The sequence below is a fragment of the Halichoerus grypus genome, chromosome 6 (genome assembly GCF_964656455.1).
Source record: "Halichoerus grypus chromosome 6, mHalGry1.hap1.1, whole genome shotgun sequence".
NCBI lineage: Eukaryota > Metazoa > Chordata > Mammalia > Carnivora > Phocidae > Halichoerus > Halichoerus grypus.
The window spans coordinates 65,221,033-65,239,547 of NC_135717.1; the positions used below are offsets into that span (position 1 = coordinate 65,221,033).

General features: G+C 40.8%; 1 protein-coding gene and 1 long non-coding RNA gene across 5 annotated transcripts in view; one reads left to right on the forward strand and one right to left on the reverse strand.

Moving 5' to 3' along the window:
* Positions 1-6,535, forward strand: part of GAD2 (glutamate decarboxylase 2) — an 80,232-nt gene extending 73,697 nt beyond the window's left edge. The window contains exon 16 of the mRNA XM_036092301.2: positions 2,904-6,535. Coding sequence (XP_035948194.1) covers positions 2,904-3,077 — 174 coding nt within the window. The 3' untranslated portion in view covers positions 3,078-6,535. The remainder of the gene's footprint in view (positions 1-2,903) is intronic.
* LOC118535754 (uncharacterized) overlaps positions 1-18,515 on the reverse strand; it is a 158,123-nt gene that overhangs the window by 47,332 nt on the left and 92,276 nt on the right. For 2 of the 4 annotated variants that reach the window (XR_013449021.1, XR_004917327.2), the window contains one exon: positions 6,803-8,183. The exons of the other annotated variants lie outside the window; for them this stretch is intronic. This is a non-coding gene — a long non-coding RNA (uncharacterized LOC118535754). Of the gene's footprint in view, positions 1-6,802; positions 8,184-18,515 lie in introns of those variants that run through there. 4 annotated transcript variants of the gene reach the window in all.

An 18,515-nucleotide genomic window follows, 5' to 3' on the forward strand; every position in this document is an offset into this window, starting at 1 on the left:
ACAATATAGTGATTCAATACTTGCATACATTCCCTGGTGCTCATCACAAGTGCCCTCCTTAATCCCCATCACCCATTTCTCCCATTCCCCCACCCCCCCTCTGGTAAACATCAGTTTGTTCTCTATAGTTAAGAATCTGTTTCTTGGTTTCTCTCTCTCTTTTTTTTCCCTTGATCAATTTAAAAAACAAAACCATTGTTTTGTTTTTTTAAATTCCACATATGAGTAAAATCATACGGTATTTGTCTTTCTCTGACTTATTTCTCTTAGCATAATACTCTCTAGCTCCATCCACGTTGTTGCAAATGGCAAGATTTCATTCTTTTTTATTCCCTTGTGTGTGTGGACACACACACACACACACACACACACACACACATATATATACACCACCTTTTCTTTATCCATTCATCAATCAAAGGACACTTGGGCTGTTTCCATAATTTGTCTATTATAAATAATGCTGCTATAAAAATAGCAGTGCATGTATCCCTTTGAATTAGTGTTTTTATATTTTGGGGGTAAATACCTACTAGTGCAATTACTGGATCATAAAGTAGTTCTATTGTTAACTTTTTGAGGACCTTCCATACTGTTTTCCACAGTGGTTGCACCAGTTTGCATTCCCAACAAGAGTGTAAGAGGGTCCGTTTCTCCACATCCTCATCAACACCTGTTGTTTCTTATATTTTTTATTTTAGCCACTCTGACGGGTGGGAGATGAAATCTCATTGCAGTTTTGATTTGCATGTCCCTGATGATGAGTGATGTTGAGCATCTTTTCATGTGTCTATTGGCCATCTGATGTCTTCTTTGGAGAAATGTCTTTTGCCCATTTTTTAATTGGATTTTTTGTTTTGGGGGTGTTGAATTTTATAAGTTATTTATAGGTTTTGGATACTAACACTTTATCAGATATGTCATTTTCACAATGAGTACTGTGAAAATGAAAATCTCATTGTAAACAAATGATTATTTAAGTGTTGATGTTCAAAAGTTGCATGTTCATAACAGCATTCCATCTGAATCAAACTGTTCTTCATTAAAATGAATCCAACTATGATGAAAGGTATGTCCCCATTTTGAACTGAGTTACTTACTATGTATATCTAAATAAGTTTACTATGTATATCTAAATAAAGCTCCCTGACATCAACCATTCCTGGTTACATATTTGCAGCAAGGAACTTAAATGATCAGATGTTATATTTACAGACTCTAATGGTAAAATACATGAACAGATCATACATACGGATAGACCTATGTTAAATGTGTTCCTCTTCCTAGATAGCTATCCCTATTATTCTACTCTTTATTTAATTTAGTAAGGACTTGGAGAGCCCTCAATGTGCACACACAGTTGTGCTTGTAAACAAAAGAAGTAAAAGACACTGTGCCCTTCAGAGCTTATAGTTTCAAAATTACAGAGATGAAATGTATTTTCTTATAAGTAATAGGACAATAGGAAAGTTTCTGTAGACAGGCTCTATGGGTAAGGATCATGTATTTACCACTTAAAAGGAAAAAGAAGCTACTGGACTAGAGGAGTCAAGAAAAGCTTCATCATGGTTGTAGGTCTGTGGTGGAGTCTTGGGGTCTGCATAGGGTATGTCTTGGAAGAGAAAGGGAACTTGGAGCCAAGACAACAAGTGTGACACAGGAAGACTGAGGACAAGTGTGAAGGGAGAAAAATATGTGTGGCAGAGTTGAAGATTAGTTTTAGCGAGCACTGGAAGATGAGTCCTCAGAGCTGGGGGACAAAATAGCTTTGTGCTGAGCTCGAGAGTTTGAACTTCATCTCATACACAGTCGTCAGAGAACTACTGACGCTGTAATCATTCTGGCATACCTGTGGTAAAATCTCACCTGAGAGCCACCTCTGTAATGTTAAGTGTTTGTGGGCTCTCCTTTTGGCCTCAGCTGATTTTCATCATGATTAAGGAATGCATTTCAAAAAATCTTATAAACTGAGATAATGCAAAAGGAGAATGAAAAGAAACTGGAAAGCTTTAGGGTCTCAAGAAAGAAAAGGGCTTTAAAGCCTCAAAAGTCTGCTTATTTTCAGACATCACTTGATATTGAGGCTTACCTCTTGGTAACCATTCTCTATGCTATGTTCTATTTCCAGTGTTTTTATATCTACTGAGGGAAAAACAAAAAGCCCTCCCCCAAATGTTGTATTGCTAAACTATTTAGCCTTGGAACCAACACCGAATTCTTCCTTCTCCCAAAACCATAACTGCAAGTTGTTAAATAACAAAAACTCAACTGAGGTATATTTTAAAAATCTAATTGGCTTTAGGCAGCATCCCATCTAGGAAGTAGAGGGGAGCTCCAAGGGGCTATAGAAAAGGAGAGGTTTTTAAAGGCAGGACAAGGAAGTCACAAACAGAAAAGAGAATTATTTTGGGTGAGCTCACCTTTCTTTGGGGAAAAGGGTCTTATTAGGTGATTACCTCATGTTTCTTTGGGGGATGGGGAGGGGCCATGTGACTGAGTACCATTTTGATGCTGACCAGAAGATTCCTGACTGACCAGCTAAGACTATATTCTTGGAAGAAATTGAAAGTGCAATTAGGTTAGGTATGAAGCCCGGGGTTGGTGACGTGGCCTAGTGTGACTCCATTTGGGGTCTGCAGTTTTCTTTTTCACAAAGTCAAGGAAGAGGGAGCAAACAACTGAGAGCCTATCACTTATTATTCATCTTATCACCTTCAAGAATTTGGATGTATTAAACTGCTCTAGTGCTCTGATCCCAAAAAAACTTGGAGAAAATTTCTTTAAGGGAAACAAATATGAGTCTGGTTGTTTAATTAAAAACTAAAAATGCTACTTGATATTGGGTTCTTTTACTAGAGGAAGGGTCCCCAGGGGTCACCATGTGGCTCTGATCTCTCCCACAGGTGGCCCCAGTGATTAAAGCCAGAATGATGGAGTATGGAACCACAATGGTCAGCTACCAGCCCTTGGGAGACAAGGTCAATTTCTTCCGCATGGTCATCTCAAATCCCGCAGCAACTCACCAAGACATTGACTTCCTGATTGAAGAAATAGAACGCCTTGGACAAGATTTATAATAACATAGCTCACTAAGCTGTTTCAGTTCTCTAGGTAGACAATTAAGTTGTCACAAACTGTGTGAATGTATTTGTAGTTTGTTCCAAAGTAAATCTATTTCTATATTGTGATGTCAAAGTAGAGTACAGTTTAAAAATCCAAAAAACATTGCTCCTTTTAAAAATCCTTTCCTAAGTTTAGAATACCTCTCTAAAAATTAGTGACAAAAGGCTGTGTTCTAATCAATAATGAAAAGCTTAAAATTGTTATAAATACTTCCCTTACTTTTAATATAGTATGCAAATCAAGCTTTATTTTCACTTCAGAGTAGTACGATTGAATAGTGCCAAATTGCCCCTGAATCCTAAAAGGTTCTTTGGGGTGCAGTCCAAAGGAGAAAGTACATATAAAATGTATGTTGACAATAAAAACTCTTGCCTTTTTCATAGTATTAGAAAAAAAATTTCTAATTTACCTATAGCAACATTTCAAATGTATTTAAATACATATAATTTTACAAAAGGAAAATATATATATTAAAAAGAAATCCTATTTTGTAACATATAGATTTTTATTTTATATGGGTTATACAAACTGCAGGGTCAGATATAAAAATTAAGCCAGATTTTTTTTTTCTCTTTCTTTTAATGGAGGCACAATAAAACACTGAGCAAAGTTATTTTGAAACATAGGCCCACAAAATTCTTAAAAGGTATAATGCGTTCTTTCTATTCATGTGACGGTTTATCATATCTCTAAAGTTAGTATTACAAAACAAACACAAAAGAATATTGCAAGTTCTTTAAAATGACTGACCAGATCGGCAATAAGATTCTCTTCCCTGCTGAGTTTTTCGCCCAGCTGACCCTGAGCAGACCCCCTCAGTAAGCAGGTAAGCCAAGCTTCATCTTAGACTAAAACTAGGGTAATTGTACTCTGCTTTCCAGTTCAGCTTGTTTTGAACAGAAGGTGGATGCTCGTTCTGGAAGCATCTTCCCAAAGAGTATTCTTTTATTAGGTCATTTGGATTAATTAGAGAAAATAAAAATAAAATCTAATCAGCCTGAGCAAAAAGGAATGAAGCACACTCCAGAAGGTGGTGATCCCAGAAAATTAAACTTGGCCTTGAGAGAAGAGATCTTTGTGTGAACAATGATGTCCTCCTGGGCACCATATTGTCACTGTCCAGGAAGGAGTCATTTACCTCCTGGGTAATTGCTTATTCCCATTCTTTCCCCTCTCCTACACACAAAAGTTCCCATCACTGGAATCCCAAATAATTAATTTCTATCCCATGGGTGGTTATTTTCCTCTCATGAAGTGAGCTCTTCACCTGAGATTTTGAGACAGCATCTTAAGACTTCTTTTATCTGCCTCTTGTCAAGATTGAAAGTGACCAGGGGCACCTGGGTGGCTCAGTCGTTAAGATTGAAAGTGACCAGAGTATGCAGAGATAGGAAGATCCTTAGAATTCAGGATAATATTTTAAAGAATTCTTCTTCCCCTGCAAACCTGATGGAGAAGCCTGAACTAACAAGAGCTCCCATAGATATTTGTGGGGCCACAGTTTGTCGGATTCCAAGTACTAGTATGATGACTACAGACTGATCTATGCAGATTGCAGATACAAACTTAGAACATTCATCCTTTCTATATGTATCTTAGAAAGACTACAGGTATACAAAAGAAGAAAGAAAGAAATGCCCTATAATATAACCATAAGATCCCACCATCTGAAATCTGCATGAGCTTGCCCCTACATTCTTTCTCCCACATTATATCCAAAAACATTGATACTTGAAATGAACATAGGTTTGGGTCCTTCCTGTCTAGGAAGCCAATGGGTTCCCTATGATGATTAGGAGAAAACTTTTATCTGTACCCCAGAATTTCATGAAGGAATAAACCTCCCATTCTAGGCTATGTCTAATGGCCAAGCATCCCTTTCCCTTCTAGAAATGGGCCATTGAGACTAAGCACATAGCTGCCCATCTATCTTGAGACTCAGGCCAAAAGGTCCTACCTCAGAGGCAGAGACACTAACTGTCAAACCCACTGTCCTGCTTGGAGAAGACAGTGGAGCCCAGGGCCCTGACCTGGACAGACCCCTCTCAACTCCAGGATGCTTATACCTTGCAGTACAATCCTCTATCAGAAGCTGCTGCTTTTTAACTTGATGGTATGATGGAATTAAAAGGAGAAGCATTTGTGTCTGTGTATGAAATTCCAGCAAAATAATTTTTACAAATAGGTTGTTGCCCCCACTCCCTGCCCCTTCCAGATCCTTCCCCAAGTTGGCTGGGAGTCTTGCTCAATCAGTGAAATCCCTGCCAACCACAACCCAGGAAAGGGGGTAAATAAAAGCTTAATAGGTCCCAGTATTCTAATAAAATATTCTTTAAAGTAGGTCTGTAATCTACTTGGGAGAGAGGGAGGGAGGGAGGAAGGTGGTTTTGAACATTAGCTCAAATTCCCAGTGCCAAAGGCCTTTATGTGGGACCATCCTTTCCAAATTTTAGAAAAGTCTGGGGTTAGCTTAATCAGAATTGACATGGCCATTTTCATTAACTCAGCAATATTGTGTTTATTATTTTTAAATACTTGAAAAAAAAGTGTGGTATGTCTTTATCTGAGACACATAAATGGCATTGACTTCATGTACTGTCACAAGGCTGTGAAGAAAGCAAAGGAAATCAATTGTGTGTATACATTGTGTTGCTTTCGTTATATTGATAGTACTCTCTCGTCACCTCAGATTGGGGTTGTGCACTTTAGCTCTGAACTGTACAGTGTTGCAAATCAACATATGTTGCTGTAAAAGCTTGTACAATATATTATTGACATGTCTTTTTCTGTGTGGTAGCTGTATCAATATTACAAGAACAACATCCGCATCTGTTCCTGTGTGCTTTCTCTCTCCCTCTCTCTGCTAAACTGTACGCCCTCCACATCTGCTCTAATAGAGAACATGCCCTCAGCTAAGCTCTCTACTGAGAAATCTCCTTTGAGAACTGTGTGACTGCACAAAAATGCAAGGTGAATGCCGCTCATGTCCGAGAATAGAGGAGACCCGTATGGAGTGTCACAAACTGCCCAAATTGCAGATATTGTCCCCACTGGGGTTTGGAGTAGGAGCTATTCCTCAGAACGTGGACAAAGAAAGCACAGGTGTAAATATAGCAGCAGGACAGGGAATCAAGGACCCTCATGGTGGGTATCATCTTGCACGTGCTCTCCTGTTTTCAGATGCTACGTACAAACACTGTGTATTTATTAGTTTCGTGCTCCAAAATACTGTTCCCAACTGGTGTTTCTGAAAGACATCAACATCTCTCCAACATTATGCCGTTTACTAAAGACAGAAAAAAATAAAAAATATAATCACGTGGCAACATGTTCTTACCAAATATAAACTTGTGTAGGATCAAAGTATTTTATCTGTGTTGTCTCTCTAAACCCAAATAAATGTGTAAATGTGGACATGCCTCGGGCTCTGCTTGCTTATTTCTGACTTTGCCTTGTTGTGGAGCTCATTTTTAACAAGTTGCCTGAATACAAGGCCCTTGTCTTGTCACAGAGCTCAGAGCGTCTTTGGGTCTTTGTTGGGGAAAAAGAGCTCTTACTTCTGCTGCCACTCTTACTGTCACTTCTGAAGGATATTGTTTTACCACACGTGCTTCAATTCTTCAAGCAGATCCAGTCTTTTTTTTAGAAAACATTTTATTATGGAAAATTTCACATACATACAAAAGTGGAGAAAATAGTATAATAAATTCCCGTGAAGTTTTCACCCAGCTTCAACATTTACTGATTCAGAGACTGAATCTCATTTCACCATTCCCCGACCCCATGTCCTCCCTAACACCAAATTATTTTTATATGAATCTGAAAAGATAAGGGCTCCTATAAACAAAAAGAGAAGAGTCTTCAATATGATTATCACAGCTAAAACAATAATAATGTCATAATAGTGGCAAATATTAAGTTAATGTTCTCATTTCCCTGGGTCTCACTTTGATAGCAAAATCCATAGCCTATGGCCTGTGGCCCAGGGAAGCCAAAGAGGCCCACAGAACTTTCAGGAGAGCTGGGACACGGATAATTCAGGCGCACCATCCAATGCTGTATACACATGGGCTATGTGTAGGCTGTTGTATATTATTGGTTATTTCTGCACCTCTGTGGGTTCTGAATTTTGGAGCTATCATGTTCAGGGGCTTTTCTCCCATGCTCTTATGGATAAAGAGGGGTGAGCAGGTTAAATGCTAGAAAGCCATGGGAATTTAATTGGTGGAATATATCCTGATGTGCCTTATCAAGTCCAGGCTGCCCCTATGGGCTCGAGATACCCTTAAAGGTATTAATCTAGAGTAAACAGATACTACTTCAAACAGATGCAGGGCTGGGGGAGGACATAAAGGGCAGGAGGAGACAAGGTTTCTAGTTAATTTCAATATTGCTTCTAGGGGAACCAATAGACAACAGCCAAATAAAGAGGCAACGCCTTGTGCATTCCTGCCTTTGTTCACATTATTCCCTCAGCCTGGGAAGAATCTCCCATTCTTCCTTGCTCTAGGGAGCAATATCTCATGGATAGTGTTACAACAGCCTTCTTCATGAGGTTTTTATAGGGGTTAAATAAAATGTATGTACAGCACTTAGCATGGTGCTTTGCGTCCAAAAAGCTTTCAACAATCTTGTTCTTGTTCGTGATGCTGGTAATTATATATGACTTCTACAACTCAGCTTTGTCCCCCTCCTCTGAATTCCCAAACTACTTGCTCTTGGTCAGTAGTGTTCACGGGCACTTCTCTAACAAGTTCAGGCTGGAAATAGCATCTTTTACATTTTCTTCTGCTCGACCAATGTAGATTATAAGGAGAGTGTTTCTTATCGTTCTGTCCCCCCTGCAGCAACACACACACCCCTGACAAAATTCTGCCGTCTCCACTGGTGTCCTACAAGTAGAAGGCACTCCATCCATACTGTCACTGGATCTTCCCCTGGTGTGTGATGTGATTCTAGGCAAGACAACATCTTCAGCTGAGAAATGGGGGGGCGGGAGGAGGCGGCTACTTGATCTCCAAGGAAGAATGTAGGTGGTTTAAGATTACAGGTTTATACTGCTGAATGGGAAAAGATATTTGCAAATGATATATATGATAAATATCCAAAATATAAGAACTTATACAATCCAAAACCAAGAAAATCAAATAATTTGATTAAAAATAGGCAGAGGACCTGAATAGATAATTTTCCAAAGAAGACATACAGATGGCCAACAGGCATTTGAAAATGTGCTCGGTATCACTCATCATCTGGGAAATACAAATCAAAACCATAATGACATATCATCTTACATGCATAAAAATAGCTAGAATAAAAAAGATAAAGGTTCCTTGGGGGTTCCTCAAAATATTTTTTTAAGATTTTATTTATTTATTTGATAGAGAAGAGAGAGCACAAGCAGGAGGAGCAGCAGAGGGAGAGGGAGAAACAGACTTCCCACTGAGCAGGGACCCCAATGCGGGGCTCGATCCCAGAACTCTGAGATCATGACATGAGCCGAAAGCAGACGCTTAACTGACTGAGCCACCCAGGTGCCCCCAAATACTTTTTTTTTAAAGAAATACCATATGATCCAGTAATTTCACTTCTGGGTATTTACCAAAGAAAACAAAACACTAATTTGAAAAGATACATGTGTATAGCAGCATTGTTTACAACAGCCAAGATATGGAAGCAACCCAAATGTCCATCGAGAGATAAATGGATAGATATGGTATATATGTGGATAGATACAGATGTGGTATATATAGAGAATAGACAAAGACACACACACACACGGTGGAATACTACTCAGCCATTAAAAAGTATGAGATTTTTGTCATTTGCAACAACATGGATGGACCTAGAGAGTATTATGCTAAGAGAAATATGTCAGACAAATACTATATAAGAAGACAAATACTATATGATTTTACTTATATGTGGAATCTAAAAAAACAAAATAAATGAATAAACACAAACATAAAGCAGAAACAGACCCACAAATACAGAGAACAAAGTGATGGTTGCCAGAGGAAAGGAGGGTAGGAGATGGGCAAACTGGGTGAAGGGGAGGGGGAGATACAGACTTCCAGTTATAAAATGAATAGGACTTGGGAATAATAGCTAAAGCACAGGGAATATAGTCAGTAATATTGTAATAACTCTGTATCGTGACAGATGGGCTATATGTGGTGAGCATAGCATAACATATAAACTTGTCGAATCACTATGCTGTACACCTGAAACTAATGTAACACTGTGTGTCAACTATACTTCAATTTAAAAAAATAAATAAGTAGTGGGTGCCTGGCTGGCTCTTGATCTCAGGGGTTGTGAGTTCAAGCCCCACCACTGGGCATGGATCCTACTTAAAAAGTTAAAAAAAAAATTAAATAAATAATAAATAAAATAAAAGGACTAAGTAAAAAAAAAGATTACAGGTTTATAAAGGCCCTTAGGAAGCATTAATTAATTCAGCTAACTTTTATTGAGGAGCTTCCATATGCCAGATGTTTTCATATATATATATATTTTTTTTTTTAAAGAGTTATTTATTTATTTGAGAGAGAGAGAGAGAGAGAGCATGAGCCGGGGGAGGGGCCGAGGGAGAGGGAGAGAGAAACCCAAGCAGACTCTGCACTGAACACAGAGCTGGACGCAGGGCCCAGCCTCACCACCCCGAGATCGTGACCTGAGCCGAAACCAAGAATTGGATGTTCAACCGACTGCACCACCCAAGTGCCCCTGGATGCTTGCATATATTAATCCAGCACCTTCATTTGACAGATGAGAAAATTGAGACTCAGAGAAGTTTAGCCGTTTTCCAAAGTCAGTGAATTCACAGCGCAAGCAGCACTTTGCAATGAGATGATACATCTGGTGAAGCCTCAGGACACTGCCCAACCATGCTAGACTGCCTGACGTCCTCTGGTCTACCATATTTCCCTACCTACATCTCCCACCTCCGTTGTTACCACTCTCCCCAACACTCAATGCCGCCTGGCCTTTTCTGAGTCCTGCCCCAGGGCCTTTGCCCTTACCATACCCACTACTGAGAACTCACTGTCCCCAGAATTTTTCACAGCTGGCTCCTTCTCAGTCAGGCTGGGCTCCAATACCACCTCCTTGGCAAGGCCCTCCCAGACCAACTGATCTGAATTTCTTCACTCTTTATCATGCCATTTCATTTAATTTTTTCATAACAATGTTCTCATCATTTATTTTTCACAAAATGCCTCAGTGAGAGATAACAATGCAAACCATTACCTATCCACAGAAATGTGTGATTCAAACCAGAATTTTCTCAGACTCTATCGTTGTCAAAATGAGAAAATTCATAGATGCATGTACAAGAGAGGAACAGGATGCCCCATCCTAACACCCTGATAATACCCAATTCCTAAAGGCGGTTTAATAGTGCCCTACCTTATGTTAGCTTTCTCTGGTCACCCCCACCTCAACTGGAGCTTAAAATTTTCTATTACATAATTCTTCACATTTTAACTTGGGCTTCGTACACTCTGCTTTTATGAATTAAACTTTTTTTGTTTAATTTAATTTTTGAGCCAGCAAAAAGAACTGCTTCCTAGTCCAATTAAGTGAATACATCTAGCTCTAAAATTAAACCCAAGGCAATGTCCAGTTAACTCAATTTTTACCATCTCAGGCAACACTGTCTGAGGTTCCATTTACGTTTTCCAATAACAGGGTCAACCAATGCCATCTTCTTTAATTTATTTGCCTATTAAAACACACATACACAAATATATGTGTATATATATAAATACGCTATCTAAACACACAGTTGCATACACTTATATGTAATTACATACATAAAAGTGCACGTTCACACACACACATCTGCTACAATTTGATGGACTTAGTGGTATAATAATAAAATTCAAATCTATTTCAGTTATTGACACAAAATAGGAGCAAGCACTCACCAAAGGATCAATAGCTCAGAGCCCAAGTTTAAGGAGAACTGGAGGGGATGATTTCCCAATAAGCAGGGGTGTTATAAAAAATACTCCATGAGCATTGGCTGGTTTCTTTATGTCTATGAATGGGGAGGCCCAGAAAGGAGGAGGGTCAGGAGCAGGGAGGCTAAGGAGGGTAGCAGGTTTCCAGGAGTAACTGCACCACCAACGTGCCCCCTTCGGCCACCATTCACCCTTCTCTCAACCCCTGAGCTATTGTTATCTGAGGAAAATGTACAATAAAAATTGCTCTGAAAGGGTAAAAGAACTACAAATGGACAATCTTCTGCCATGGAGACAGCAGATGATTGCATGGAAAAGGAAAGATGGAATAAAACTGACATGAGGGGCCAAGAGGGTGGACGGGAAGAGCCCAAAGCCCAGGTAAGTGAACATGGCCACCTCAGGTCTGCACACACCTCCCCTGAGGGACACTAGATCCCTTTCTCCACACCCAGCTTGCCGAGTCCCCTCCCGGTAGCCCAATCCGAGGGAGCTACTCTCACTTGCCAAATCTCTCACTAGAAGACAACACCTACTCAACACAAAACCTGACTCAGTTTCACCTCCCCACAAAGCCTTCCTCATGTACCCTTAAGTAAACACACTGTGCTTGTAGACGTTTGGTCTGTGTGATGCTCGCGAGCATCCATGCTGCTTTGGAAATGTTCTCCAGCTGTTTGTCATCTGTGAATCTAGTCTGTCCATCGTACTTCCAGAGCAGAGACAGGCCTCTTACTCACAGGCTTAGAGACCTAGAAAGATGTTGAAAGATCATCTGGTCCATAGTTTCGAAAGCCCTGGACTGGAGACCCAATCGGAATGAAGACATCTCCAATCTGGGGAAAAATAGATCAGGGTCACAGGATTTCTCTGCTTTTAGTGCCCACAGTTCTTGGTCACGCCACTCTGAAGAATGAAGAGGTAGACCAGACGAAGAGTGGTGGGCAGTGAAGCAAAGTTTATTGAGCAATAGTATAAAGCTCCTGGAGAGGGAGGGGACCCGAAAGGGTTGCCCTCGGGGTTTCTAAGTTGAGGGGTTTTTATGAGCTTTTTTGTGGAACTATCTTAAGCAATCAGGGTGCGCTGAGTCCTGCCAATCGTGGCTTTGGTCACCTATCTACCTATTAGGTTGATGTCCATGTGCTGATGGTCTTTTTTGGCTGACATCTGGGGGCTTATGTCTTAATTGCCCCTTGCCCATGATAGTGACAAAGCTTTGTGGTTAATTGCCTTATTTTAGGACATTTTGCAAAAGTCACTTCTGCAGAGGCTGCAAAGCAGAATGCTAGTGCAGTCCTATCTAAGCTGTAAAACAGGATGTTAGTGCTGTTTTATTTTAGCTGTCGTGACTCCATATTTTCTTGTTGGGGACCCCGGTCCTGACTACCTAACTGTCCAACTAACTCCTAACATCAGGACAACAAAGAAGGGGTTTTGTACCGCCAAAGCCATTCATTTGGAAGAGCAGTCTCTCATCTCAGATGATGCCCTTGTTACATTCTGTTGTTGACGTTGCTCATCAATGCCCTATCATTTCTAAAATGATAGTGACAGCAAAAGAAAGAGTTACCAACTCTGCTAACTGCATTTTTTATATAAACCATAAATCTGAGAACCACTAATTTAATCAAATCTTTCAGATTCTCCCCACCCCAACTTCCATTTCAAGGCACTTGATCAGCCTTTAATAAATGCAATTTAAAGTAACTTGAGTATTTGCAAGTCAAATTGAAAAATTGGAATCACTATGGATTGTGCTGTTGTCTCCATGTTGCTAGAAGCTACTTAACCACCAATATTTTCACCTTCAAATTCTCACACATCCCCATACCTCTTGGCATTGGACTCCTCATTGATTACTTGCCTTTTATTATGATTTACCAAGGCAGGTGTTATCTTTGGCTTTAGTCTAGCCAGGCAAACTAATAAGATTTTCATCACCCCCCACCCCGACCCCAGGCAACTGTTGAAAGATATTAGAACCTAAGATCTTTCATGATATTTCAAAAAACAAAAACTTTCAAAATTAGCCTTTGATAGATGGATGAGAAGCTCTAACTAGGAAGTACCAAAGACACCTCTTTGCTTCGCTTTGTTGACTTCCTATGAGAGTGAGTTATAGGGCTGGTTCATAATCGGGATGTTTCCTACGCTCCAATGAGTAGAACTGCAATTCTTTCTCTACTTCACATTTCCCAAAGTTTCCTTGTCTGTGATTCAAACAGATTTACACATCTGACACCATTCGCTGCTGCGTGGAAACTGACAAATCTCGGCAACATACATCAAAATGTCCATTTAGGAAAAGCACCTGGTTTAACATCTGTCTTTGTTTATGTGGAGGAAGCTCTGATTGGCAAAGACTTTATAAACCTGGGGAATTGTCTTGATTCTTTCCTTCCCAGTTAATTCCTAGAAGTCTGCAGTAGGGGATAGGGAGGAAGATGAGCAGGAGGAGAGAAACTAAGCTCTATTGTGTTAACCTCTTCATCCCATATGTAAATCAGAGTCTTGTAAGACCAAGTAACTGAAGGGATTTGTTTAAACTGTAAAAAACAGTATTTTCCTAGTGTATATGAAATTTTAAAACATAACCCTATTCCTACACCCTCACCTGATATTTTTTTCATGTGTAATAGTAAAAGGATTCCAATCACCGTGTTCACCCAACTGGCGTTGGAATGACCTGCCCAGCATTTATGATAAAACAACAAACCGGATGTGTTAATTATGGAAGCTGAGGGTTCCCAGGGGACACTCTTCTTGTCCTTGCTGTCTACAGAGGCACCGAGTCCTGTTAACTTCCTTCCCAAAGACTTCCATGGCTGAGTAACTACAAATCTGATTTAGTATACAAGCGCTTACGAGTACTATAATTTCATGGGAGGAGGCCCAATGGAGTAGGGTTTGTGGCAGCCTGGAAACCCGGGCTCCTGCCAGGAGAGGTCAGATCCCTGTGCTCATGTTTACATTCCCATAACGAGCCAGCTGTGGAGTCAGATTGCCTGGCCTCAGATGCCATCTCTGCCTTTTATTAGCTCTGTGACCCTGAGCAAATCACTTTACCTCTCTGAACGTCAGTTCTCTTATCTATAAAACGAGGACAAAAATAGTACTTATCTCAAAGGGTGATAGTGAAAATTCAGCTGAGAAGAAAACCAGATGCCTAGAACATAGCAAATGTTCAATACATGTTCATTTTATTTTTATTCTGTGCCCTTAAGGACCAGGCTTCAGATGCAAGTCCTTCATCCTTAACTCGCCTAAGAGAAGATTGTCCTGAATGCATAGAGGAGGTGACGGCAGCATCTTCCTGTAGAAAGCCATTTTGTGAATCATCTGTGAGGACAGCAGACTGGTGACTAAAGGAGCCTTCGTCACCTTGGCCTTGGCGGAAATAGAGACTGGGAGGACACCCACACCAGCTGGACAGGACAGCCGAGGAAAGAGGCAGAGAATGAGGAAGTAAGCTATGTTAGTTGGGATGAATTATCCAGTTCTTGTTTTAAACCCCTTTCCCCAAAGCACATCCTTTCGTCAGGGAAGCATGCATCAGAATTAGAGCAAAATGACACAGGACATCAGCTTTGGCTTCACTGGAATTGCTAATATGGTCACTTCTCTAAGGCTTACAAGGGGCCATTTATCCAATGAGAATGAGTCATTGGGGCACACCACAAGAAGGAAGAGTGACTTTGTCTCCCCCAAGCCATTGAAGAGCCTCCAACACCTGAAAAAGCAAGTAGCAAAGAAACACTAAGTGTTCTGAGTTGAAGATCCTCCCTGCCCAGCATCTGTTGTCATGAGTCCCAGCCTGTAGCGTGGGCACAGATAAACACAAATAAACTATACATTTACATGACTGCAAAGCCACTCTCTACTTGGACTCCTGTTTCCCATTTTTGGAAAAAATGTTTGTGATCTTGATCAGTCAGAACTAAAGGCTTCTGCCTGTGGCCAAGTAATCAAAAGCTTATCAGAGTTGGCAAGAAAACAACTTCAAAAGGAATTTCAATTTATTTGAACACGCTAACCTTGTAAATTCCAAGAAAATTCAATTATACAAACTTGAGAAAAAGAGACATTCAAAGGATTTCTGTCAATTCAGATTTTAGTCAGTCAAGGAAATCTTGATACTAAATCTTTTACCTTCTCTTGATTTCCTTTTACATCTGTTTTAGGATTGTCAAGACCAACATAGTAAAGAATAGGGATTTTCTTTAGTGTCCATTTTTATTTAGGTTGTTGTGGAAGGTTAACATTTCCTCTATGCCACTGAGACCTATTCTAGAGGGAGAAACATTCCTCGTTGTGTGTCCCCACAGCCAGCTGGGCCCGCACTGGTTTATCTTCAGGGAAGAGCAAATGGTTCCAATGATGACTTAGCAGCCAAGATGTAAGGAAACAGTGTTCTTTTTTCTATATATGTGCTTATTAAAGTTGCAAAAACAAAGCAGCCCCTCACTTCACTTTTTCCAAAGGATGGATGGAATTGCAGGTAAACTACCGATTGAAGATGAACCATCTACAGTGAGGCATGGGTGGAAAATTAAACTCTGACATTGAGTCATTATCCCTGTTCCTGTCATGATGAGCTATAACAGTTTATTGTAAGAGATTATTCAGTCTGGGAATAAATTCAATGCATGAAATGTCCCAAGCCACTGACACCAATTAATCTAGAAATTACAGCAATACTCAGTGCAGGAATTGAGGGCTGGAAGAATGGGCGAAGGCATGGCCAACGATTTTGCCTTACTCATTCTGAATCTAAGACAGCTATTGTAGAATTCCAGAAGCCCCTATAATACTTCCTGGACTAAGGACAAAATTCCCTATACCCCAATAATATATTGTCCCTTGTCTCTATAAATTCTGAACATCTTTTCCTCATCTGTAAAATCAGGTTAGTGAGGGGGCGCCTGGGTGGCTCAGTCGGTTAAGCGACCGACTCTTGATTTCGTCTCAGGTCATGATCTCAGGGTCCTGAGATCAAGCCCCATGTCAGGCTCTATGCTCAGCGGGGAATCTGCTTCTCTCCCTCTCCCTCTGCCCCACCCTCAAATAAATAAATAAATAAATAAATAAATAAATAAATAAATACATCTTTTTTAAAAAAATCAGGTTAGTGATACTTATCATAGAGGGTTGTAAGGATTCGATGAGAAACTATCTTCAGGGCCCTGGCAAGAGTCAGCTGCCAGAGACTGTTTCCTCCTTTCCCCTCCTCGGTCCTGTCACTGCTCTTCCTTCTTATGGCATCAGAATTACCTCCTGATGCAACCGCTGCTGGGGGTTCAACCAGAACAACATATTCCCTGTGAATGTGATTGTTTGCCACCCTGGGTAGCTCTTCATAGAAACTGAGGGGTTTTGTTCTTTCGTTCATTTCAATAAAACATCAACACATGCTTCTTGTGCACAAAAAGAGGCAGGGGTTTGAGCATGCTGGGAGCAGGTTTTGCTCCAGTAAGCTCATTTATAAGGGTTTTGTTGGATTCTATTTAGATAGGGCCCCACAAGGCACAGACTGGATAATCACCTATTAGCTGGTGAGCAGCAGGCACCTGAGACGACCCCAGGGTGACAGACGCCAAGGCAGCTGCGGAGCTGACTCATGTGGGCTGTGGAAGGCCTCAGCGTGCAAGGAACAGAACCAGCTAGGCTGTGTCTCCCACATCCCACACCACAAGACCAGCGCTTGGGAAGAATCTCATTTTCCCTCATTCACGTCATGCACAGGCCATAGAAAACCGCTCTCCCTGTCTCTCCCCAGGGCACTTAACAGGATCACACACCAGGACTCCTGTCAGCTAAGAACAACCCTATGGAGGGACCACGTCCTTTCAATTTCTGTCTGACGCAGAACCCAGATTTGGAAGCAATAAATGTTTAGGCACATGAGCTGCTTCCTGGTTTCGTCTACCACAGAGCATCTTAAAAATCATCATTCCTATTTCAGACAGAACTACATTGAACCACACCTAACTGTCACCCAGTTCTAGCAATATCAGTTCCACTACTTTCAATCCATCACTCCCTCTCTATTACTGCTGACACTCATCTCCGTGCTGGCCCTAATTTCTAACTGGGAATGTTGTGATAGCAGTTATCTTCTGTTAGATGATGTTCTTTTGCCGGCAAGTAATGAAAATCAACTTGAAACAGCTAAGGAAAAAAAACTGGTAGGATACTAGAAAGCTCATAGAGTCTCAGGAACCCCAGGAACGCCCAGGACTTGGGAAAAGCAATGTACTGCAAAGACCCTAGTGGCAAGAGTTTGTGCTTGGTCCCTCTATTGTCCCGCCATTGATTACCTGACCCAGCTCTGAATTCCCAGTCTCTGTCTCTTATTCTTATTCTTAAGGAAGAATCTGGTTGGGTGAGCTTTGTTTGGGTCAAGTGTCCACTCTGGTCAAAGTGGTCACAATCAAGATGATGGTATCATGTAGCACAAATATGGCTCCCTGGCCCAACCCAGAGATGAGAGGCAGAATAAAAACATCAATAAGTATATAAATCTTGAGGGAGAGAGAGTGGTGGTTGGATACCAGATTGGAGGAGAAATGCCAGCCTTGAGCAGATGCAGTCTGCCACACACAACTTGTAAGGGAACAATATTTTTGTTGTAGCTTGTTTTTCTCCCATATTCCTCTGGCAGGAACATGGGAGAGGCTCACCTGTTTCCATAGTAGAGTAGAAAAACAACATCTGCCCAGCATTGGCTTGAGACAGCTGGGTCACATCAGGCAGTACCGTGGATACTAGAATGTGAATCAGACTGTGCGGCCCCTGGGCATTATCATCTCCTCCCCATCTCCAACCTAGGGCCATATAATTAGAAGCAAGGGCGAAGCAAGGGAGAAGGGGCACCTAGGTGGCTCAGTCAGTTGAGTGTCCAACTCTTGATTTCAGCTCAGGTCACCATCTTGGGGTCGTGAGATCAAGCCCTATGTGGGGCTCTATCTCAGTAGAGAGTCTGCTTGGTATTCTCTCTCTTCCTCTGCCCCTCCCCCACTCATGCTCTCCTTGTCTCTCTAAAATAAATAAATAAATAAATAAATAAATAAATAAATAAATAAATAAATAAATAAAATCTTTTAAAAAAGAGAGAGAATGTAGGGAGAAACTTCTGGAAAATAGCAGTCCCTCAACTGGGAGTACTAAGAGATTCTGTGAGGTGCAGGGGTAGCTCACCATGAGCACAAATGGGAAGATATTGAGCCCAGATTTTAACATGAGGCAAACCTCACAGTGAAGCAAACCTCCCCAAACTCACCCAAAGGGGCCAGGCTAGGAGAGCTCAGGTCATAGCATACTTGACAAGCCAACGTCATTGGGTGGGACTATAAACTCCTGAGAAAACTAATGAGATATTTGGGACCATGGGTATGACAAAAGAAAGACACAAAAAAAATAGGACAA